The sequence below is a fragment of the Heptranchias perlo genome, chromosome 2 (genome assembly GCF_035084215.1).
Source record: "Heptranchias perlo isolate sHepPer1 chromosome 2, sHepPer1.hap1, whole genome shotgun sequence".
NCBI lineage: Eukaryota > Metazoa > Chordata > Chondrichthyes > Hexanchiformes > Hexanchidae > Heptranchias > Heptranchias perlo.
In genome coordinates this window covers 18,664,980-18,691,241 of record NC_090326.1, presented here as the reverse complement: position 1 = coordinate 18,691,241, position 26,262 = coordinate 18,664,980, and the positions used below count along the sequence as shown (strand labels likewise).

At 43.1% G+C, this 26,262-nt stretch overlaps 1 protein-coding gene across 2 annotated transcripts in view; it reads left to right on the top strand.

The window, feature by feature from the left end:
- Window positions 1–25,543, top strand: part of znrf2b (zinc and ring finger 2b) — a 154,942-nt gene extending 129,399 nt beyond the window's left edge. The window contains exons 3-6 of one of the 2 annotated variants that reach the window (XR_010966457.1): window positions 12,599–12,704; window positions 19,264–19,357; window positions 24,102–24,408; window positions 24,557–25,543. Coding sequence is in view for 1 of the 2 variants with exons in the window: in XM_068000873.1 (XP_067856974.1) it covers window positions 12,599–12,704; window positions 19,264–19,321 (164 nt within the window). In the remaining variant the exon portion in view is untranslated. Of the gene's footprint in view, window positions 1–12,598; window positions 12,705–19,263; window positions 19,358–24,101 lie in introns of both variants that reach the window. The other variant, XM_068000873.1, reaches the window with a different exon arrangement.
- The last annotated feature ends 719 nt before the right edge of the window (window positions 25,544–26,262 follow it).

The following is a 26,262-nucleotide window of genomic DNA, read 5'->3' as shown; positions in this document are numbered from 1 at the left end:
TGCTCGGAAATTTACCTACATATTTGCTCTTCCATCTCCCTCTGACTGTTTTGGGGGCTGTAGTACACGCCAAGTAATATGACTGTCCCTTTTTTGTTCCTTAACTCAACCCATATGGCCTCATTTGATGACCCTTCTAACATATCATCCCTCCTCACAGCTGTAATTGTTTCTTTAACCAAAATTGCCACCCCCCCTCCTTTTTTATTTCCCATCTCTATCTCGTCTGAAAACCCTGAAACCAGGAACGTTGAGCTGCCATTCCTGCCTCTGTTTAAGTCATGTTTCTGTAATAGCTAAGATATCTTACTGCCACGTGTCTATCTGTGCCCTCAGCTCATCTGTCTTATTCACTACACTCCTTGCATTGACGCATCTGGAGCCTTCTGATCACAAAAAGACACTAGCAGCTTGTACAGCTGCATACTCAGCCAGAAGAGAGCTTTCCAGATTCACACCGCTCTGGATTGAAGATAGGGTTTGAGAAGGTGGTTAGAATGGAGGCATACCAGGGCCGCGGGTAACTTCACCACACCACAACAGGGCCCTTGGTAAAGAGATAGCCAATCTATTTACATCTGCCTGATGCTTTTATTAACAAGCTCTGAGTAAACCAAGGTTTTCTTAGCCAACCTCAAAACCAGTAATTCTGGAATTGCCGGATATTTGAGACGTACGTGAAAGCAGAACAAGTTTACCCCAAGTTTTTGCCATTAGGCTCCAAATAGTGTTGATATTTTATAAATACAAGTGGTCATTTTTGGACATATCCAGAAGCCAAGTTTATGGGATAGTTTTCAGAAGTGATTGACAAATGTCCCCTGCCTTGAAGTTAGACTCTGAATAACCTGCATTGTGCTATTGTTACTAAAACCCCCAAAAATGCCCTAGCGGCAGAAAATCTAGCAGCATATAATGAAAGAAAAGTAAGACCTGCATTTATATAGCGCCTGTCATGACCTCAGGACATCCCAAAGCACTTTACAGTCAATGAATGTATTTTTGAGGTGTAATCACTGTTGTAATGTAGGCAACGCAGCAACCAATTTGAGCACAGCAATGTCCCACAAACAACAATTTGATAACGACCAGATCATCTGTTTTTTAGTGATATGTTGAGGGATAAATATTGGCCTGGACACCTGGGAGAACTCCCTTGCTCTTCTTTGAAATAGTGCTGTGGGATCTTTTACATCCACCTGAGAGGGCAGACGGGGCCTCGGTTTAACGTCCCATCCAAAAGACAGCACCTCTGACAGTGCAGCATTCCCTCACCACTGCACTGAAATGTCAGCCTGGAATACGGGCTCAAGTCTGATTCAGAGGTAAGAGTGCCACCACTGAGCCATGGCTGACATCTTTAATGCAAAAGATGCTAAATAAATGCAAATATTTTAAATTATCTTTCTCTGTAGCTTCCATATTTTGCGATCACGTCTTGCAAGATGTCCCCTGTTTGTTTGAGACTTGCATTAAGAGCATCTTAATTTTCAGCATTCAAATGTGAAGCATTCTGATTGAAAGGGGGGAGGGGCTGCTGGCTGCAGTGCTAGAACATTGAGTTCTCCTTTGGGGAATCCAGATTTGAAGGTACTGGAGTTACATGTAGACCAGACCTTGTAGGGATTGCAAATTGCCCTGCTCGAAGGACATCAATGAACCAGTTTAGAGTTTTACAACAGTTGGGCAGCTTAATGGTGGCTCCTGATGTCTTGATGATGGAAGTGCTATGATGGTGAAAATGCCCTTGGACAGAAACATCTCACCCTATCACAGAGTAGGGGAGAAGTTAATACAGGCGTTTAATTGTGAGTGTGAGTGACAGGAGTAGGAGTGGTTAGAAATTACAAATGAAAATTTCAGTAAACATTCTGGGCTATTTCGGGAACTCTGCGCCTGTCTGCAGCCAGAAGTACATTTGATTAAATTTGCTTCTGCAGACAGTAAGCACACAGCATCATGTAGTACTGTGCAGTTGTAATCCTGACCGTCTGACTTGGCTCTTGTTCTAAGGCAGGCTGTGGAGCAGGCTCTGTGGTGATAGAAGTCTCCTCACTGGAGGAGGGAAAACCCAGGTCGTAATCCACAAGTGCAGTAAGTAAATTCACAACCCCAAGAGGTTTGTGGTACTATTTAATATGGTATAGTTTTGCATTCGCATCTTGATGCACCGCCTTTGCATGTTTGTATTGCTACATGCAACAGCCATTTTGAAATGTTTGTAAATGCCACCGAGATTATCCTGACTCTGACCTCAATAAAACCCTCGACATCTCTCTCTATTTTGATTCTGTGCGGTATAATTCTCTTCTCCCATATTACTGCGATTAAACGTCATTGGACTGAACTGAATGCTCTCCAGGCCAAAGATAGACTTGTTTAAAGGATTACTTTATGTTACACAGTGTTGAAAGAATTATACAGTACAATAGAATTTATAGCCCTGTTGGACCATGACCTCAATGGGAGAGATTAGAGTCTTATGCAGAATGTGATGTGCTTTTTACTACCACATACAGACAGTGATTTACAACCATGATTGTGCCACTTACGGGGCTTTTTTAATAATTAAGTTGACCTTGAAACAGTTGTGTTTTTAAAAAAAATTTTAAAAAATTGCTGCAGTGTTGGATTTAAATCACAATCAAGTCTGCTTCGTTGAAGTCCAAGTTACCCAGATTCCATCTGCTGTCCTGAGGATAGATCTGATAGGTCCTTTCCAGGGGAGGAGGACTTTTTGTGCTGATCACATTGAAATGAGAGTGCTGAGGAATGGAATATTTCTTTTCCCTGTTAGCATCGTATGGAGCAGGCCTCGGGCAGGTGTAATAGAACTTCGAGGTGCTGTTCACTGTTCAGTCTTCTCTTGTACATTGCTCAAACTAACTCATCTTCCACGTGATCGACAACATCAACAACCTGTATTTATATAGCGCCTTTAATGTAGCAGAATGTCCCAAGGCGCTCCACAGTAGCGTTATCGGATAAAATTTGACACCGAGCCGCATAAGGAGACCTTAGGACAGGTAGGTTTTAAAGAGCGTCTTAAAGGAGGAGAGAGAGGTAGAGGGGTTCAGTGAGGGAATTCCAGAGCTTAGGGCTTAGGCAGCTGAAGGAATGGCCGGCAATGGTGGAGAGAATGAAGTGAGGATGGACAAGAGGCCAGAATTGGAGGAGCGCAGAGATCTCGGAGGTTTGTAGGGCTGGAGGAGGTTACAGAGATAGGGAGGGGCAAGGCCATGGAGGGCTGTGAACACGATTTGAACATTCCCAATTGCATGTTGGTGTTGTATTCATTTCCCACAGCGAGTATCAGCCTCACCTTGGTATCTCATCAGTCTAAGCTGGATTAGTTTCAGACTCGGGTCCCAGAGAAAATTCTAACCTCCTGCACCTTACTTGATCCTCCGAGCATTAGTACAGTTGAACTAACAATAGTGGCCTGATGAGCCCAACACTCAGATCCCGGACTCGAGCCCACGTAACAGGTTTCATGCGTCCTCCTGTGGGCAACTCCAACACCTGCAGCCAGAAAGATGTTGCATCAAAAAACAGAAAATACTGGAAACGCTCAGCAAGTCAGGCACGGCATCTGTGGAGAGAAAGTGACAGGTTAACATTTCAGGTGCTGCCCCCCATCAGAACCAGTAAACACTACAGATGAGCAGCTTATAAGAGGGAACAGAGCGAGCGAGAGAGGAGGGGGATAGATATAGAAAGAAAAATCCTGAATTTGTAGGGCTCCTTTCACAACCTCAGGACATCCCAAAGCATTTTACAGCCAATGAAGTACTTTTGAAGTGTAGCCACTGTTGTGATGTAGGCAACCCAGCAGCCAATTTGCGCACAGCAAGGTCCCACAAACAGCATTGTGATAGTGACGAACCGGATTCTTTCCCCTCAGTCTGGTTCAGTAAAAACTGAAGTCGAATACATTTTAAAGTTCATCACAACTTTAATAGCAGGGTTCTTAGTCTGCAGCATTGATTTGGACTCCTGATAGAGTCCCTCTATGCTGGCAGAGCAAGAACAAAAACATACAGAAATCCACACGTTTTTATACAAATCAATAGGGTTGGAACATACTTAACGAGGGTCAACACCAATCATAAGCCGGGCACAGGTTGCCATGCGAGGTTACATTATTTCCGGCCAATCATAAATCGTCCATGTGCTGATCATGTTGCTGTTAGACATCAAAGGGGATACTTCCTCACCTTCCAACTTGGAATGTTCTTCCCTGTCCCTTCTGTTCCTTATCTCCCAACCTGGAATGTCTTTCAACTTTGGCTAAGCTCGTTACCTATATTGATCTGCCATAAACATGGAGACATTCAGACCAGTCCTTGAATCACATCAAAGACTCTACATTGCTAAGACCATGCAAACCTGCTGACTACGCAAACATATGGCCCAGCAGGAGGCCAGGCCACCTGTACCAATCTCAGTTACTAACTAATTAACCCTTTCTAACCATTTTGCATTCTGCTTCTTTGCCACGTAGACATTTTAATATTTTACTGAAAACTGACCACGTAGGGATTCTCAATAGTGACCAGATAATCTGCTTTAGTGATGTTGGTTGAGGGCCAGGACCCCCTGGAGAACTCCCCTGCTCTGCTTCGAATAGCGCCTTGGGATCTTTTATGTTCACCTGAGAGGGCATTCGGGGCCTCTGTTTAACACCTCATTCCAAAGACGGCACCTCCAACAGTGCAGCACTCCCTCAGCACTGCACTGGAATATTGGCCTGGATTATGTGCTCAAGTCTCTGGAGTGGGACTTGAACCTGTAACCTTCTAACTCAGAGGCCAGAGTGCCACCACTGAGCCACAGGGCACCATGGACCATGGTTCGGAAAGCCTATCCAGCCTTCTGTCGATAGAGGTGACGTGGCATTGGGAACCCAATGTGTGGAAAATGGGATCAGAGTTTTCTTTCCTTCTCCTTTATTTGAACACTTGCCGGCTTATGCGTGGTGCCTGGCACAAAGACCAAGATTTTAAATGGAGCCTTCCAGGAACTCAGTGATGGTTTCCCCCAGGACTTTGGGGCTCATCACCTAGGCTTCAAGTGAAGTCTTCTAGCAATGTTGTAAATGTTTCCCCACCGATCAAGTGACCATTGCTGTCATTAACTCACCATTGCTGTCATTAACTCACCTTTTGTTTTGTTTTCGGGATGTGGGCATCGCAGGCAAGGCCGGCATTTATTGCCCATCCCTAATTGCCCTTGAGAAGGAGGTGGTGAGCCACCGCTGCAGTCCGTGTGGTGAAGGTTCTCCCACAGTGCTGTTAGGTAGGGAATTCCAGGATTTTGACCCAGCGATGAAGGAACGGCGATATATGTTTAAGTCAGGAACGGTGTGTAATTAGGAGAGGTGGTTCCCATTGCACCTAGTGCCCTTGACCTTCTGGGTGATAGAGGTCGCGGGTTTGGGAGGTGGTGCCGAAGAAGCCTTGGCAAGTTGCTGCAGTGCATCCTGTAGATGGTCCACACTGCAACCATGGTACGGTGATGGTGGAGGGAATGGATGTTTAAACCAATAGGGTTTCTGATCAAGCGGACTGCTTTGGCCTGGGCTATTAATAACCCAAGAGATAACAACGGGCATTAGTCCCCTTTTGCATCTCTAAACTCTTGGATGATCAGCATCACTTTTAAACCTTTGGGAGCCATTGCAGTGCAATAATTTTCCAAACACTGACGTAAACCAAGTACCTTTGACAGGACCCAAGACCCTTATAAAGACTTCACCTCTCTGCCACATTCAGCGGAAAAAAAATGACTTTTCAAGCGAGCCCTAGCTCTAATAGGAATCCACACAAAGGAATCAATAATGTAATAGTTTGAAACCAGCTAGGCAACACACCCGCACTATTAATGTAATAGAATTTCCAAAATCAATATGCAGTATGACCACTACTTCAGTCACTTTATTCTCCTCCGTGGGTTGGAGCAGTGCATTGTGGTATTTTTTCTGACAGTCTCACTTTGTAAGGGATTTTATTTTTTTTTAATTCCATCTCATTGTGACCATAATGAGCTTTCCAGGAAGGAAGGAAAGGTAGGAAGGCAGTTTGGTGGTGATGTACCAGCATGTGTGTGCCCTGGAGAGATAAGGATGCTGGTTTGTATCTGCGGTTCTCCACAGCTTCTGTTTGTTTGGCCAAGTACTGAGATAGGAAAAGGGGATGGAGGGGGAGGGGCCCCCTGGGAGAATTTAAAGAAGGAAAAGAAAGTCTTGCCTTTAAACACCGCCTTGCATGACCTCAGGGTGTCTCAAAGCGCATTACAGCCAGTGAAGCACTTTTGAAGTGTAGTCACTGTTGTAATGTAGGAAAACACAGCAGCCAATTTGCACACAGCAAGATCCCACAAACAGCAATGTGATAATGACCAGATAATCTGGTTTTTTTTTTAGTGATGTTGGTTGAGGGATAAATATCGGCCAAGACACCAGGGAAAACTTCCCTGCTGTTCTTCGAAATAGTGCCATGGAATCTCAGACGGGGCCTCAGTTTAATGTCTCATCTGAAGGATGAATGCATTGGTGCGTCAGCCTAGATTTTGTGCTCGAGTGGGACTTGGACCCATGACCTTCTGGCTCAGAGGTGAGAGTGCTACCCACTGAGCCAGAGCTGACACAAGTTGTCAATGGAGGTCTGGAAGCAGGTCATGTGCCCACTATCTTATGGCGGATTAAAGGAGGTGGAGGGGAAGGCTACATGAAGGGAGGCAAAGGTGAAAAAAGGTTGTTTTTTTTTTGGAAAAGAGCTTCAAAAGAAATAAAAATAGCAGAAGGAAATATATTAATTTTGGGGAAATCCAAAATTCTGCATTCAATGGAATAAGCTTTCTAATCCAGTTTGAAATTTAAGTACAGTATATCATAATAACTTGATCTCATATCAGTTAAATTTGAGGTTCTTTGTCCAGTTCCCATATTACAACATGTAATCATGGCATCAATAATGTAGTGGTTCGTTGGAAACCAGCTAGGGAACTACATATTAATGTAGTAGAATTTCCAAAATCAATATACAGTATGACCACTACTTCAGTCACTTTATTCTCCTCTGTGGGTTGGAGCTGTGCATTGTGGTATTGTTTCCAGCTCTGGAATTCCCTCCCTAAACCTCTCTGTGTCTCTACCTCTCTCGCCTCCTATAAGACGCTCCCTAATACCTACCTCTTTGACCAAGCTTTTGGTCACCTGTCCTAATATCTCTATGTGGCTCGGTGTCAATTTTTGTTTGATAATCGCTCCTGTGAAGTGCCTTGGGACGTTTTACTGCGTTAAAGGCGTTATATAAATACAAGTTGTTGTTGTAGTACTGAATAATATCAGTTATTCGAGCTGAAGTATGTTACATTTTTGTTTCCAACGAAGACATGCAAAATGAAGGTTTACATATTGGATTCGATCGTTTTAGCTGAACTATTTGCTCTGAGCATGCTCTTTTTTTTCAATTGTCAATAAGGCAGATTTATCTAGTGGGCATTGGATTACAAGTCAGAGAAAGTTCTAACGATGACTGTGTAGCTCACTGCTGCGCCCAGTTCTGGATTACAGTGTGCAGTCTTGGTCACATTTGCCTGAAAAAATATATATTTATATTTGAAGGAGTTCAGACGGACAAAGATAGATCCAGGCCTTAGGGGACTAAGTTATGAACTAAAGACTCAGCCATTCACAGGATCGTAAGTTATGAAGCAGATGATCAGATAAAGTCATAGATAAAGAAGGGGGTTGAAGGTAATGGAGCCTGTTTGGTTCACATGGGGGCTAGAAGAGAGTAGAGAGATTTGGCTGTTGTGGGGGGGGGGGGTGGGGGTCATGTATGGGCTTGATGGGCTGAATGGCCTTTTCTCATGCCAAGCTTTTTTATTTTTTAATCCTACCTCACTTTGATGGCAATGTTTTTAACTTGAGAAGATAAACTTGACTCCTGCCCTTGGACTTGTAACATAATATGTCGCACACTGTCCACTTAAATACCCTGTAGTCCAGTATATCGAAGGGGCTGCAACTTTAAGCAGAAGTGTTTGGCAAACCTTTTTGATCTGTTTACAAATAAACTACACATTAATGAAAAAGGCACACAACTCTTTTGGCTGCTGCTTCTCTCTCCATAATCCGCAATTGTCTTTTTTTAGCCAAACCCGTTTTTACATCGAGATGGTTCCTCTTTTGTTTTTGCACAGCTCAAGAAATAAGCTGAAAAGGGAAGAGAGAGTGTTTGACATTTGTGTTTTTAATCTTTCCATTACGTTCTACTTAACACGAAGCAGAAATGGGAAGTTTTCAGAATGAATGTTCCCAGAGTAGTTCCCGTTTCAACAACAACAACAACTTGCATTTCTATTGCGCTTTTAACACAGTAAAATGTCCCCAGGCACTTCACAGGAGCATAATCAAACATAATTTGACACCGCATAAGGAGATATTAGGACAGGTGACCAAAAGCTTGGTCAAGGAGGTATGTTTTAAGATGCGTCTTAAAAGAGGAGAGAGAGGTAGAGAGGTTTAGGGAGGGAATTCCAGAGCTTTAGGCCTAGACAGCTGGAGGCATGGCCGCAATGGTGGAACAATAAAAATCGGGGATGCGCAATTGTCCAGAATTAGAGGAGCACTGATATCTCGGAGGTTACAGAGATAGGGTTTCAGTTCCGGTCAACACAGTGTGCAACTGCAAATGACCAGATTGAAGAGTATCACTGGGTAGGAGGACCTTATTCAGGATGATCCTTTACCATTTTAACCATGTTTGTATTTTTGGTGCACGGGGAAATACCTGAGGACTGGACTGACTGATGACTGAAAACATCATGTTTAGGAGTTGTCCAGTGTTAAAAAGAACGAACTTACATTATATAGTGCCTTTCACCACCTCAGCATGTCCCAAAGCGCTTTACAGCCAATTATTTTTGAAGTGCATCATTGTTGTAATGTAGGAGCTGCAGCAGCCAATTGTGCACAGCAAGGTCCCACAAACAACACTGTGATGAATGACCACATAATCTCTTTTTTTAGCGATGTTGTTTGAGGGATAAATATTGGCCAGGACACTGCAGAACGCCCCTGCTCTTCTTTGAAATAGTGCCATGGGATCTTTTACGTCCACCTGAGAGGGCAGACGGGGCCTCGGTTTAACGTCTCATCCGAAAAATGACATCTCTGACAGTGCAACACTCCCTCAGTGCTGCACAGAAGCTTCAGTCTAGATTGTGTGCTTAAGTCTCTGGAGTGGGACTTGAACTCACAACCTTCTGACTCAGAGGTGAGAGCACTATCACCGAGCCACGGCTGAGACCTCTGTTGACAGAGGTGTTGACAGCTCCGGCTTTGTGACAGCATGGTCTCCTCCACGAGTCCATGATGCTGAGACTCTGAGATTGGCCCTTGAGTCACCGCTTGGAATTATGGCGTTTGATCAAAAATTAGTGAGTGTCTGTCCTGTCTTCCCGTCCCCGCCCGATTTAAAGGAGTCCTTAAGGTTACAGCCATTGTAATGGAGTAATTACACACAAAACTCCTATACAAATTGAAGCAAGGTTCAGAGGAACAGGAGGAGGCCATTCAGCCCCTTGGGCCTGCTCCGCCATTCACTCAGATCATAGCTGATCTGTATCTCAACTCCATTTTACCTCCTTAATTCCATGTCCCTTGGTATTATTAACTAACAAAAATCTATCGATCTCAGTCTTGAAAATTTCAGTTGTCTCCCAGCATCCACAGCCTTTTGGGAGAGAAAGTTTCAGATTTCTACCACCCTTTGTGTGGAAAAGTGCTTCCTGATTTCACTCCTGAATGGCGTAGCTCTAATTTTAAGATTATGTCCCTGCATTCTTTATCCCTCTACCAGAGGAAATAGTTTCTCTGTATCTACCCTATCAAATCCTTTTAACATTTTAAACACCTCAATTAGATCACCTCTCAATCTTCTATACTTGAGAATACAAGCCAAGTCTATGCAACCTGTCCTCATAATTTAACCCTCTAAGCCCTGGTGTCATTCTGGTGAATCTGCGCTGCACCCCCTCCAAGGCCAATTTTTGTTTAATTGTACCATGCAGAGGGACTTCTCCCAGTCAGTGTCTTCGCAACGTGTCTCCCAATGTCCTACCCTGCTCGTTACTTTCAATGAAGCAGTGGCAGTTGCTTGGAGCTAAGAAGTGTTCTATGACCCAGATGGTGTAGTCAGTACAGACACTACCTGGCGAGGCACTGAGATGAGAAAGGTCCCAGGTTTGATCCCTCTGTTCTGTGCTGAGTTAGCTGATCTCACAGGGGTCTGTAGTGGGAGTGTTATAATTGGTGCCAGTGCCCTTGAGCTATGGAAGGGAAGAAAAAATAATCAGCCAACGTAAATGGACCTGAATTCTTATTCTGTAGCGACATCAAGGACACTGATTTAGTGACTGAATAAGAAAAATTCAATTTATATTAAATGACCATAACCATGTATTTAATACACACACATACATATGTAGTATATATTTTATATAACACGCACGCACGCACACCGATAGATTTTTATTAGGTAAGGGTATCAAGGGATATGGATCAAAGGCAGGTAAATGGAGTTGAGGTACAGATCAGCCATGATTTAATAGGATGGCAGAACAGGCTCGAGGGGCAGAATGGCTTTCTCTTGTTGGAATAAGTCTCCAGTTGTTGGTGAGACATTCTGTAATCGCACGCCTTATGCAGGGTTGCGGGCTCCAGAGAAGATGATGATCGAGGGATATGTGACTCTTATCCAGACAGTATCCTTGAACCTCTGCATTTTCAAGCCAGTTAGATCAAAGTGAGAGACTATAAAAATAAGGGACTGAGAAGAAGGGGAAACAAAAACCACGTGACTTCAGGTCACTGAGCTGGAGGAGGTGAGTGTCTTGTGTTTGAAGTGCAGACGTAATGGAGAGACTTGTGTGTAACCGCAGTTAGTGGTCGCTGCTCATGTTAAAATCTCTCACCAGCAGAATTTACAACTGGAGCTCTGAGCTCATCTCAGTTTTAATTTACGACTGATGCAGTCGGATGTGTGTGCAGTGAGGAGCTGAACGGTTACTATAGCTTAAAACACCTGCCTATGATGTATATGAAATCAGTGAAGAGTGCAATGATTGTTTTATTTTCTGATCTTCCCACCACCACCACCTCAAATTTAAAATTCTCACCCCGTGTTCAAATCCCTCCATGGCTTCGCCCCTCCCCTATCTCTGTAACCTCCTCCAGCCCTACAACTCTCCGAGATCTCTGCATTCCTCCAACTCCGGCCTCTTGTGCATCCCCAATTTCATTCACCCCACCATTGGCGGCCGTGTCTTCAGCTGTCTAGACCCTAAGCTCTGGAATTCGCTCCCTAATCAGTCACGTCCTATTGCAGATACCTGGCAGGTTTAGTGCTGAGCATCAGTGACACCCTGAATACATTGGCCTTGTTTGTTTTGCTTTCTCCGTGGCTTTGGAAAACTAGCTGCTGAATGTGACCTAAGCTCATCAGCACAAAACAGAAAGAGGCAAGCCCCCTCTACTGGTGCCATTTCATCAAATCAATGAGTAAGATTTTTTTTTTAAATGCTCCGTTACCACGGCGGCTGAGCTCTCTGCTCAGTCTCTTGTATAATTAACACACGCTCGTGGAATTGTGACTTAGACCCTGTAGAGGAATAACGCAGGCAGGTCTCTCCACAAACAAAGTAAAAAGCTGGGAATCACTCTTACTACAATCAGTAAATATACGTAGTAAAACATTAGACCTAAACCGACCTCGCCCCCTTCCAAACAAACATGCACACGTAGACATGCACACATGCCCGCACACAAGCACACCCACACGCACACACATCCAGATGTAGACGCACACCCATATATACACACGTGCTCTCTCCCTGGTGTTCACTCTCTCTGTAGTCTTCACTCTCCCTCTTTTGCCTACACACGTATTAACGCGCTAACAATCGACAGCCTAGTTTGCCTACACACGCTCTCCCCTCTCACGTGTGCGATCTCCCTTTCTCGTGCGTGTGCGCTCGCTCTCGCTCGCTCTCTCATGTACGCTCACTCTCTCTTTCTCTCACACACACGTGCGCACACAGTGTTCCATGCAAATACAGATCCACTGCAGACCTGTACAGTGGTGGGTGCTGAGCTGATAGTCCTCCTAAGCCAGAAAAAGTGCTGGCCAGCACCACCACCATCTGCAGCTGGTGGTACCCCTGAAGCCAGAGGGTGCGTCACAAGCCAATGCCATTGGTGGCAGCCTTGTAATATGAAGGAGCCGTTAGATTGTGTAAATGGGCTTTTTGGCTACAGAACATATTCTTTATCTACTTAAGGAGCAGTCAATCCTGTGTGTGCAATATGTATTAACAGGACCTTCTCCTTACACACAACATACAGAGAATTGACTCTGGACAACTTGTGCTGAACACACTCAACTGATGGTGTTTCAGTAAAGACTTCCTTTCAGAAATCTGTCACACCAACATGCGGTTGAGTCTCTGCTGGTACAGGCTCGGAACAGTATTAACGCGCTAACAATCGACAGCCAAGTTGTAGTAATGTCATTGATGTTTTGCTTTGCAGAGGACGTGCTGAGTAAAGATACAGGAGAGTGTGCAATATGCCTCGAAGAACTGCAGCAGGGAGACACGATTGCACGCCTGCCTTGTCTATGCATCTACCATAAAGGGTAAGTAGGCTGAGATTATTGCTGCACTGCATGTCTTTGAGCGTCAAGGCCTCTAATGCCCCAGGAAGGAGACTTCTGATGGAAATCCTGACACCGCTCTCAGTACTGTATTGCCGAGATCTACCATCAAGGCCTTGGAAAATCTCAAGAAAATTTTGAGCAGGTCATTTCAAAAGCTGATGGCGTAAATGATTAAATTCACTGAAATATTTAATAGCTCCCAACGCACTGCATCAGAGGATGATCAGACTTGTAATTCTTAATAGGGGGTTATTCCCAGTTGTCTTCATACTGTCGGGGAGCAGTAAAGGGTAGTTATCTCCATACCGGAATGGTCGAAGGCAATTTCACAGGCAAATCACATTGGGCTAGGGTTGCCAACTCTGGTGGGATGTATTCCTGGAGGTTTCATCACATGATCTCCGACCTCCAACCACCCCGCCCGGTCAAACAGCCTTTTTTTTTCCATTTCCAATATTTTTATAACTAATGAACGAAAATGTTCAAAGAAAATGAAAATAGCACACAATTTTTTTAATGCCCCAATGAATTTTCTCCCGGGTTGGACACAACAGTGTCCAGGAGATTAATCTTCAATTCCTGGAGACTCCGGTCGGCGACCCTACAGGGCCACTCTTTACTGACTGCTGACTCAGCATAATTTCCCGTGGCTGAGAAGCAAGTCTCTTTGCCCCACTTTTGGCTCAGGATTAATCCATAGCATGAGCAGAGTCCTCACAGTAACTACAGAAGTTTATTACATTTTGCCCTTCACTGTAATGCTCTTTCATTGATTTCCAAAAGGGAGCATCTCAACCACGAGTTGATGTTCATTGTGGAAAATGGTTTTAAAAAAGTGTGTGGTTTCAAGTTCTAAGAAAGCATTAAGAAAAGTGTCCTCCTCCTTGAATTCTATAAGATCCATTCCCTCCATCTCACATCTTGCTCCACCCCCCACATCTCACCCAACTTGAGCCTTTGTGTCATTTAGTCTTTTGCACAGGGCTTTTTTGTTCCTTTGGACAGGAGAAATTATAATGGGGAATAAGGAAATGGCAGAGACATTAAACAAATATTTTATATCTGCCTTCGCAGTAGAAGACACACAAAGCATACCGGAAATAGTGGGGAACCGAGGGTCTAATGAGAGGGAGGAACTTAAAGTAATTATGATTAATAAAGAAAATATTTTAGAAAAATTAATGGGACTAAAAGCCGACAAATCCCCTGGACCTGATGGCCTACATCCGAGGGTTCTAAAAGAGATGGCTGCAGAGATAGTGGATGCATTGGTTTTGAACTTCCAGAATTCCCTAGATTCTAAAACAGTCCCCGTGGATTAGAAGGTAGCAAATGTAACCCTGCTATTCAACAAAGGAGGGAGAGAGAAAACAGGGAACTACAGGCCAGTTAGCCTGACATCACTGGTAGGAAAATGCTAGAATCTATTATTAAGGAAGTAGTAATAGGGCACTTAGAAAATCATAATATGATTAGGCAGAGTCAACATGGTTTTATGAAAGGGAAATAGTGTTTGACAAATTTATTATTGACCCCCAAATAGTCAATGGGAAATTGAGGAGCAAATATGTAAGGAGATTACAGACAGCTGCAAGAAAAATAGGGTGGTAATAGTAGGGGACTTTAACTTTCCCAACATTGACTGGGACAGCCATAGCATTAGGGGCTTGGATGGAGAGAAATTTGTTGTGTATTCAGGAGGAATTTCTCATTCAGTATGTGGATGGCCTGACTAGAGAGGGGGCAAAACTTGACCTCCTCTTGGGAAATAAGGAAGGGCAGGTGACAGAAGTGTTAGTGAGGGATCACTTTGGGACCAGTGATCATAATTCCATTAGTTTTAAGATAGCTATGGAGAATGATAGGTCTGGCCCAAAAGTTAAAATTCTAAATTGGGGAAAGGCCAATTTTGATGGTATTAGACAGGAACTTTCAGAAGTTGATTGGGAGAGTCTGTTGGCAGGCAAAGGGACGTCTGGTAAGTGGGAGGCTTTCAAAAGTGTGTTAACCAGGGTTCAGGGTAAGCACATTCCTTATAAAGTGAAGGGCAAGGCTGGTAGAAGTAGGGAACCTTGGATGACTCGGGAGATTGAGGCCCTAGTCAAAAAGAAGAAGGAGGCATATGACATGCATAGACAGCTGGGATCAAGTGGATCCCTTGAAGAGTATAGAGATTGCCGGAGTAGAGTTAGTGAGAAATCAGGAGGGCAAAAAGAGGACATGTGATTGCTTTGGCAGATAAGGCAAAGGAGAATCCAAAGAGCTTCTACAAATACGTAAAGAGCAAAAGAGTAACTAGGGAGAGAGTAGGGCCTCTTAAGGATCAACAAGGTCATCTATGTGCGGAACCACAAGAGATGGGTGAGATCCTAAATGAATATTTCACATCAGTATTTACGGTTGAGAAAGGCATGGATGTTAGGGAACTTGGGGAAATAAATAGTGATGTCTTGAGGAGTGTACATATTACAGAGAGGGAGGCGCTGGAAGTCTTAACGCGCATCAAGGTAGATAAATCTCCGGGACCTGACGAAATGTATCCCAGGACGTTATGGGAGGTTAGGGAGGAAATTGCGGGTCCCCTCGCAGAGATATTTGAATCATCGACGGCTACAGGTGAGGTGCCTGAAGATTGGAGGGTAGCAAATGTTGTGCCTTTGTTTCAGAAGGGAGGCAGGGAAAAGCCTGGGAACTACAGACCGGTGAGCCTGACATCTGTAGTGGGTAAGTTGTTAGAGGGTATTCTGAGGGACAGGATCTACAGGCATTTGGAGAGGCAGGGACTAATTAGGAACAGTCAGCATGGTTTTGTGAGAGGAAAATCATGTCTCACGAATTTGATTGAGTTTTTTGAAGGGGTAACCAAGAAGATAGATGAGGGCTGTGCAGTAGACGTGGTCTACATGGACTTTAGCAAAGCCTTTGGCAAGGTACCGCATGGTAGGTTGTTACATAAGGTTAAATCTCACGGGATCCAAGGTGAGGTAGCCAATTGGATACAAAATTGGATTGACGACAGAAGACAGAGGGTTGTTTTTCAAACTGGAGGTCTGTGACCAGCGGTGTGCCTCAGGGATCGGTGCTGGGTCCGCTGTTATTTGTTATTTATATTAATGATTTGGATGAGAATTTCGGAGGCATGGTTAGTAAGTTTGCAGATGACACTAAGATTGGTAGCATTATGGACAGTGAAGAAGGTTATCTAGGATTGCAACGGGATCTTGATAAATTGGGCCAGTGGGCCGATGAATGGTAGATGGAGTTTAATTTAGATAAATGTGAGGTGATGCATTTTGATAGATCGAATCGGGCCAGGACCTACTCCGTTAATGGTAGGGCGTTGGGGAGAGTTATAGAACAAAGAGATCTAGGAGTACAGGTTCATAGCTCCTTGAAAGTGGAGTCACAGGTGGATAGGGTGGTGAAGAAGGCATTCAGCATGCTTGGTTTCATTGGTCAGAACATTGAATACAGGAGTTGGGATGTCTTGTTGAAGTTGTCCAAGACATTAGTAAGGCCACACTTGGAATACTGTGTACAGTTCTGGTCACCCTATTATAGAAAGGATATTATTAAACTAGAAAGAGTGCAGAAAAGATTTACTAGGATGCTACCGGGACTTGATGGTTTGACTTACAGGGAGAGGTTGGATAGACTGAGACTTTTTTCCCTGGAGAGTAGGAGGTTAAGGGGTGATCTTATAGAAGTCTATAAAATAATGAGGGGCATAGATAAGGTAGATGGTCAAAATCTTTTCCCAAAGGTAGGGGAGTCTATATCGAGGGGGCATAGATTTAAGGTGAGAGGGGAGAGATACAAAAGGGTCCAGAGGGGCAATGTTTTCACTCAAAGGGTGGTGAGTGTCTGGAACGAGCTGCCAGAGGCAGTAGTAGAGGCGGGTACAATTTTGTCTTTTAAAAAGTATTTGGACAGTTACATGGGTAAGATGGGTATAGAGGGATACGGGCCAAGTGCAGGCAATTGGGACTAGCTTAGTGGTATAAACTGGGCGACATGGACATGTTGGGCCGAAGGGCCTGTTTCCATGTTGTAAACTTCTATGATTCTATTAGAGTTTTTTGAGAGTGTAACTAGCAGGGTAGATAAAGGGGAACCAGTGGATGTAATATATTTGGATTTTCAAAAGGGCATTCAATAAGGTGCCACATAAAAAGTTGTTACACAAGTTTAGGGCTCATGGGATTGGGGGTAATAGATTAGCATGGATAGAGGATTGGTGAACAAATAGAAAACAGAGAATAGGAATAAACCGGTTAGCAGGCTGTAACTAGTGGGGTGCCGCAAGGATCAGTGCTTGGGCCTCAACTAGTTACAATCTACATTAATGACTTAGATGAAGGGACCGAGTGTAATGTATCCAAGTTTGCTGACGTTACAAAGCTAGGTGGGAAAGTAAGCTGTGAGGAGGAAGCAAAGAGCCTGCAAAGGGATATAAGTGAGTGGGTTAGAAGGTAGAGTGTAATGTGGGGAAATGTAAGGTTATTCAATTTGGTAGGAAAAATAGAAAAACAGAATATTTTTTAAATGGTGAGAAACTATTAAATGTTGATGTTCAGGGGAATTTGGATGTCCTTGTAAATGAAACACAGGAAGTTAACGTGCAGGTACTGCAAGCAATTAGGAAGGCAAATGGTATGATGGCCATTATTGCAAGGGGGTAAGGAAGTCTTGCTGCAATTGTACAGTTTTGGTCTCCTTATCTAAGGAAAGATATACTTGCCTTAGAGGCGGTGCAATAAATGTTCACTGGACTGATTCCTGGGATGAGAGGGTTGTCCTGTGAGGAGAGATTGTGAAGAATGGGCCTATATTCTCTGGAGCTCAGAAGAATGAGCGGTGATCTCACTGAAGCATATAAGATTCTAAGAGAGCTTGACAAGGTGGATGCTGAGAGACTGTTTTCCCTGACTGGAAAGTCTAGAACTAGGGGACTTAGTCTCAGGATAAGAGGTCAGACATTTAGGACTGAGATGAGAAGGAATTTCTTCACTCAGCGGGTGGTAAATATTTGGAATTCTCTACCCCGCAGGGCTGTGGATGCTCAGTCATTGAGTATATTCAAGGCCGAGATAGATAGATTTTTGAACTCTGAGGGGATAAGGCGATTGGGCAGGAAAGTGGAGTTGAGGTCGAAGATTAGCCATGATCTCATTGAATGGCGGAGCGGGCTCGTGAGGCCGTATGGCCTACTGCTGCTCCTATTTCTTGTGTTCTTATGTAGCTTGCATTGGTACAGAAGCATCAAAAGCTTAATACTCCCCTGAAAACTGTCCATGACGGAGAATCAGTATGGGATTTGGATGGTGTCCTGTTTTTGTTTTGGAGCACAGGTCTATGAATGGAATTATTACAGAATCAACATCAGCAGCAACAAAAACTTGCTTTAACATTGCACCTTTAACACAGAAGAACATCTTAAGGTGCTTCACAGCTGTGAGGAAAAAAGCCACCAGGTTAAAGAAGGAGGAGTTCACGAGCTTGGTCAAAGAGGAGGCTCTTAAAGGAGGGGAGGGAGCTTAGGGAGGGACTTCTGGACTGTGGCAATTAATTAGAGTTAAGAGCTAAAAATAGAAAATGCTGGAGAAGCTCAGCAAGTCAGGCAGCATCTGTGGAGAAAGAAACAGTTCTGACGAAAGGTCTTCGACCTGAAACATTAACTCTGTTTCTTTCTCCACAGATGCTGCCTCACTTGCTGAGCTTCTCCAGCATTTTCTGTTTTTATTTCAGATTTCCAGCATCCGCACTATTTTGCTTTTGATTTAGAGTTAAGAACTCCTAATGATACTTGCCACCTCTCACAAGATGGACAGTGAATTTCTCCATTTGGCCCACCAGCTTGCTCCTTTCAAAGACCATGTACAATATAACCAGCTATTGATTTTTATCCCACCTATTGTCCTTCTGAGGGAATATTATCCATAAATACCCTGGACTCCCCTCTCCATCAAAGGTAATGATGTGGGTTAATGCAATACAGTGCAACAATGTGTTAGTGTGGGGTATGTTTTTTTTAACCCAGGAAACTTCACATGGTGAGCTAATGTCCTCAGCTTGTCTTTTGACAGTGCTGCAGAATATTTTCTCCAGAGAGAGAGGGCTGAGCGCAGCACTGGCAGAGGCCTTAAGAACAGGTTATCTCGTCTTGCTCTCAGTCAGGAAGTAACAGGTGCCAGGGGAGAGACACAGGGACATCTGGACTACACACAGTGGAGACTGAGGAAAGAAAAGAAGGGAGACACCAGGCACGCTGGAAGGAAAAGCAGAAATACAGAAAGAAATGAGAAAATGACCATGCTCCTTTGAAACTAATAAAATGGGGCATGCCTCACAAACTTTGCTGTGAGATGATTCTCTTCTGTTACCTGCCATCCTCCAACTGTACACAGATCCTGGAAACCCCCGTTCCATGTAATGGCCTGTACTGTCCTTTAAGAAGTTGCTGTCTTTCCAGTAGACAGTGTCTTGTGTGTGTAAACTTGGTGTAACAGTAATGTTGTGTCTGCTTTTCTTTCTCCAGATGTATAGATTCTTGGTTTGAAGTCAATAGGTCATGTCCTGAGCACCCATCAGATTAACAAATGAACGGAACCAACTGTTTGCTGTTGCTATAGGTAATGCCTTTGTACGTCTTGTCTCCACAAAACGCTCCATCTCCTCAGTTTTGGTCTGTTAACTAGATTGTTTTTTGCTTTTTTGACTGATACTGTACTGATGAAACACAAGTCACTTACAGTTACTGAAGTCTCTGGAAGGCTTTTTAATGGTATTCATAGAATGTTTTTTGATCTGAAACATATACAGGATCACATACCTACTATATCCAACCTGCTAATAGGACACTTGTGATGTCTTCAACTGTCAGCTGTCATTGGCATTCAGTGAATTTGTCCTGTATATGAAAATGCTTCAGACTGGATATGAACTTACATATATCTAAACTGGCAGACGGATAATGCAACTCCATTCGGAGTGTGTGTGTGGACAAGGCGTGTTAGGATTATAGAACGATTATCTGAGTCTAATTGTTTTAACAGTTATCAATTATTAGGGAAGAGTTGATTTACCTCCGGTATTTCTGGTTGGAACAATTTGCTCCCATTTAAGTTCTATTCCTGCTCTCCCATTCACATTTATTGAAGGCATTTGACTTCATTTCACCCAATGAATCTTGGTTCTCTTTCCTTATGCACACAGTAAATTGTTCGACAAAGAGCCTGTTTTCTACACTTTGTTGATTTAACTGGGGATTCTCATTGAAATGATTCACTTTCTGTTCCATGTCTTGAATACTTTCAATCGTAATTGAAAATGCCCTGAAGTATGAAATGTTTCATGTTGCTGTTAAACCTGCTTGTGTTTGAGTCATGACTGTGAAGGATGCTACGTCCATTCCGATTGATCACAAGTCAACGCTGTGCATTTTTCAGACATAAACAAAATGTTCCCTCACTGCAGTAGTCAGCCAAGGGCTATGGGACAGACGATGGAAGTTTGACAGCCGTTAACAGGCTGTAGTTGTGATATGACATTTGGTCTGACAGGCTTTATAGACTCTTACAGCACAGAAGGAGGCCATTTGGCCCATTGTGTCTGTGCTGGCTCTTTGGGAAAAGCTATCCAATTAGTCACACTCCCCCACTCTTTCCCCATAGCCCTGCAATTTTTTTTCCTTTTCAAGTATATATCCAAGTCCCCTTTTGAAAGTTACTATTGAATTAGCTTTCACCACCCTTTCAGGCAGTGCATTCCAGAGCATAACAATGATTAGCTTTATTTCAGCATAGATTTAATTGGGCATCCTTACTCTGATTATAGAGTAACCTCTCCTTGCAAGTTTTGAGCAGCAAAGGATCATCCAAATTGTTTTGATGTGGGGGTGAATCTGAGATAAAACTCTACAATCAAAAGGTTGGAGAATGTGGTTATTTGCCAAAAAATTTCCCAGATTGGCCTGGGTTTTTATCTGGTGTTTCACATGGTTTCGGGTGGGGTAGAGAGTGTATATATTGTGGTACACAAGGTACCACAATTGTGTGGGTCAGGCTGGATGGACCAGAAGGTCTTTTCCTGTCCGTCATTGTTCTTTTGTTCATATTTTAGTTTGTTTCCAGCTGGGCAGGAGAGCAAGTTCGCGCTGGTCCATTTTATTCAGCTGGCGAGCTGTCCTTCCCATGCAGCTTTCAAACGAGCAGGGCAAATGGTAGAGCAGTTTCCTGATTTCTGCATTTGACTGCGCCAATGCACTCGCCAGAAGTTGCTCTTCCATTTGCCCTGAAATAATGGTGAGCGCTGTTAACTTTGCCATTATTCCATGAGCAATTCCCGGGCTAATCATTTTTAGGAGGAGGGAAAAGTTATTATCCTAACATGCCCATCCATTTAATTGGTCTCCTCTCGCATCTACCTATATTCTCGCTGCATTGCTCAATCCCTTCTCTCCAGGAATGCATTTAGTTGCCCATCTTTACTGTCCACTTCTTTGGTCTTCCTGATAACTTACTCTACTATTTAAGTAGATGTGTTTCACCTGATTTTCCCTTCTTACTTCTTAAATTCCTAATTGTTTTACTTGGGCCCCCTGGTGCTTGAGCCCTTCATAGTCAAGGTCTCTATGGTACCTCGAGGTCAATTTCTGCAGCAAGCCCAACCCAGACTTTGCAGCGAGAGTACGTATATTCTGCGGAAAATCTGACAAGGGTTGAGGGAACATTTCAATCTCAATGTAATATTTTGCCCCCCTAGGATACATTTATGGACTGAGAATAACTTTTCCCTAAATTGTATGAGTTTACAGAAGGGTGTACTGTGGCTTTGCCATAAAATAGTAGGGTGCCATGTCAAGTATTCAATCCCTGATCCCTGGTAGCTGCAGGGAAAGCAGAGAGTAGAAACCCAGTGGTTCTATTGAGTGAGGGGAGGAGGGAAAATTCAGACAGCAAACCACTTCAGTCCACTGTTGTGTACCTACCATTGCCAAGGCATGAAGCAGCATTGGCAGAGATCTGGAAGCAGGTTGCTAGTACTTGCCCATTCAATCGTCCAGAGATAAGTATGTGGTATGGGGGATGGTAGTGGGTGGTATGTGGTTCAATTAGCAGTTGGGGGAAGGGGTTCTATGATGACCGCAGAGGATAATATTTTTTTTTAAATTATAAATATGTAGCCAACTATGAATGTGAAGTAAAGAAAGACTTGTTGTCTAATCTTATGGGGAAGTATTTATCATGTAACCTTGTAACAGATTAACCTAATGGCAAATTTGAAGATTTGACTGTTTAAATATCTGTTGTAATCAGTATTAAAGTGCCCTTCAATTGAAGTCCTATCAATCCAGTGATGGCTCTGGGCCAAATTTGCCTCTGGAGCTGGGCTTTATGTAAACAATTTGGGGAAAAATATGATGCCAGGCGAATCTCTTGCAGCATGTCGCCAGTCAATCACTCATTGAATTGCCAATACCATGTATTTAAAATATTTTAGAAACTAATTTACCATCGATTTTTGAATCCTGACAACTGTTGAGTAGGAATGATATTTTTGAGTACCCATTACTAGTTGAGCTGCCTCTTGTCTCTTTCCAAAAGAGATTGGCCTCCTGAGAGAATGTATTTGGTTCACAGTGGTATCTCATCCTCAGCTGTAACCTGGTTCACTGGAGAGTGCTGGAACTGCTTTCCATGTTTATCTTCATGACTTCATGCGTGTACAAAGAATTTCAGGCCATTAGTCTTGCTGTTCTACTGAAATAAGAGCTGAGTGTTCCACTTCAGTATTTGCAGAGCAGGCCAATGATTGCATGGTTCTTTTTGTTTTTATCGTGAGTGTAAATTTGAGTCTGCGTTGAAAGAAACTCATTAAATTTGTTAGTTTTATAACAATTTGAAAAATTTATATTTGGATCTGAAAGAAAGACTTGCATTTATAGAGGACCCTTCACGACCTCAGGATGTCCCAAAGCGCTTTACAGCCAATGAAGCACTGTAGTCACTGTTGTAATGTAGGAGGACCCTGGAAGACCTAGCTAAAAGCCCCTAGATGTAGTATTTTGGGAACTTTAGGATGGGGAAGGGGAAAGAGGGAGTGGAAAAGGGCTTTTGAAGACTTTAGTGCGTGAACTGAAGGAATTATAGGATTACAGCCCAGAAGGAGGCCATTCAGCCCATTGTGCCTGCACTTATGCTAGCTCTTCAAATGGAGCTGTCTACGCTACCTCCATCTCCCTGTGTCCTTGACCTGTATCCTATTCTTTTTTTTCCAGTTCACATAATTATATAATTTCCTATCATGTGTTACTGCCTCTGCCTCAATAGCCACTTGTGACAAAGCATCCCGTGTTCTAATAAATTTTATGTAAAAGAAAATCTTCTATATTCCCCCTTCATTCTTCTAGTGACGATCCTGAGTTGCTGTGCCCTTTTTACTGATTCATGAACCAATGAAACCAGTATTTCACTGTTTACCCTCTCACATCCTTTCATAATTTTGAAAATCTCCATTAAGATTTTAAAAATTAATAAATTTCACTGATGCAGGGAAAAAAGTCCCAATTTGTTGAGACATTTTTCATAACTATAACCTCTTATTCCTCCTTTCATTCCAGTGAATCTTTGCTGTATCTTTTCTAGATTGTTATATCCTATCTATAATGGGGTGCCCAGAACTGCATGCAATACTAATTGACCTATAATTTCCTGTCCTATCCCGAACGGACCAATGATTTCCTGTCCTGTCCCGTCCCTAATTGACCTATAATTTCCTGTCCCGTCCCTTTTCCCCTAATTTGAACAGATTGTAACATTTGCCACTCTCTAGTCCTTTGGCACAATTCCTATTTTTGCCGTACCTGACCTGGGAGTGTTTGGGGCAGTGCAGAGGGAGCTTTTCTCTGCATATAACCTGTGCTGTACTTGATGTGGGAGTGTTTGATGGGCTGGGAAGAGAAAGGTTTAGTCTGTATCTAAACGCTAATGGACTTGACCCGAGGGTACCAAATGTTGAAATTAGATGCTAAAATGTGAAAGATGTTCTGTGGCTCATGACTGACATCGCTTTCACGGACTGGCACTGACTGTGTAATATGCTGGGCTGAGGTCATTTCATCCTGTTTGTGCCTAAGGAATGAGCTGAAGTACAGGTATCTGCACCTTTCTTTGTTATAGACTGTCTAGTCTAATTGGAAATCAGGTGGTTCAGGGCATCTGTGAAGCGGGTACATAAATGGTCTTTGCTTACTCTACACATTCTGCCTAATGTTAGAGATGTAAAAGGTGATGAAACATATTCCAATTTCCTGTATTAAATGTCAGAACTCTCTGAAGTATATTTTACTTATTTATTTTTTTGTTCCTTCATCAGGTTTACCTGCCACTTGTGTAAATGGAACAACTTGTCCAAATAAACAGGGGCTTGTCCTAATAAACTGGACTGAATTCCTAAAAGGCGGAGGATCTTACAGAATGCGATGATCATTGCTGCTTCCTTAGACTGTTGAATAGGAAATCTATCTTCTGTTCTTTACAAATGATGGCTACAGATTCAGTGACGCCACACCCCTCCTCTTTTTGGGTTTTGTTTTGAAATCTCTGTGGGTTGGCTCTGTTGCCATTTGGACATGGTGTGCCAAATGTATATATATATATGAAGGACACACAAGGATTAAAAGGTTTGTCTTTTTGTATACAGCCAACTTTTAATTGTATGATAATTAGTTTGTGCCTTTCTACATTTTTTTGATTTGAAAGCACATGTCGATTAATTTGTTCGTTATTATTTTTTTCTCTACATTTTTTTTTTGCACTGTAACTGTGCAGCTGTAGCCATTAGTGAGAGATATGTGAATGGCTCAGCATTTGATCTTAAAAACTGGAATAGGGTCGTTGGAACTCTAGGATGTAACTGGACGTTCTTGTCCGACACACACACAGAGAAAGCAACTTCAATGCAGATAGCAGTGGGCGATGGCGTTCCAATCCTGTTTTCAGGCAACGCATGGAAAAGCGGAACTCAGCCTGGATGGTTCGAACTGAATTTGGGACCTGCTGTTTATCGGCACCGCTACTTTGCACATAAAAAGGGAGAGGTGCCAGAATGGACCATGTCCCTCATCTTGATTGAGGGTAACCCAGTGAACAAGCCTGCGTTTCCCTGAAGATCTGGACCTCTTTAATAATAGGTGCGCTTGCAAGGATGGAGCAGTGCGGTGGGTTAATATTCATCCCTTGGGACCAGGCTTCTGATCCAGCCTAGAATGATCAGCTTAAATCTCCTCTCTCTGCTGGCATTAAGGATCCAATGCATAGACCAATCAACTTGGGACAGTCTCAACTCTGCTTCCAATGAGCCCAGGTTTGCAATGTAATATTGACCGCACTCTTGCTCAGAGATGGATCCCGTAGGAGATGCAAATGTCACATTAGTGCAGCAATGGGTGCTCTGCCATAGCTGGGGTTAAGGCACATTGTTGGAGCATCTTCTTCCTGATGTGGGAACGCTCGATGCTAACTGTGAGTGCCAAAAGTAGGAAGATGTTCCATCGTTCTCCATCCATTAGCCAAAAAGAAAAAAGATGCACTTGCATATATACCAGCTCCTCTTTTTGATATCTGGGCACCACAAAGTGCAGTAAAAATCTCAACTGCATAATAATTACTAGCAGCTAATAATGTTGCAAGAAACATTGTAAAATTTGCTGCACCTTTTGGGGTGACCATCTCTCCACCTCTGGCAGAAGGAAGAGACATTATCACAAACAAATCAACGACAAAAAAAAATCAATAAATTGACTATATAAAAATAAATTGTATTCTGTGTCTACTTTAAAAAGGTAGAAAATACAAAGTTGAAGATGAGATGCTAATGCAAGAACGTGGTGAAGTTTGTTGTGGTTTTTAACACTCTTGAGTCAGTTTACAGGAATAACCAGGCTTGAATCCAAAAGATAACGTCTTCAAAATGCATTTCAGTTCCAAGCACAGGTTTTCAGTCGAGTTGGATATAGACTTGAAAAGGAAAAAAAATTGCAGAGCTATGGGGAAAGAGCAGGGCAGTGGGGACTAATTGGATAGCACTTCCAAGAGCCGGCACAGGCACAATGGGGCAAATGGCCATCTCCTTTGCTGTATGAGACTGAGTTCCTAACTGACTGTCTCAGCATCTCAAGTCTTCTGTGTCCAACACCCTTGGCCTTGGGTGATTGTTTTTATCATGTTTTGGTCCCACAAACTTTGTGCATTAGCAATGGTGCATAGACCCAGATATAAGCAGCCTTTGCAATCAGGCCAAGGGGGTGTTGCAACAACCCAGAAACTGCTGTAAATTCTCACCTGTAACTTAATAAAGCAATCGCCATGGTGACGCAATAAAAATTAACATTTCCTTCGCATCCCCCCCACTCCTACAGGGATTAATAAAAAGATCAAGCTTCTGGTGCTAGTTAATCCTTTCTTGTTGGTGGCTACAGTAAAACCAAATACAGCTGAATAGTGTGGCAAACAAAGGATTAATGGACCAGTTTACT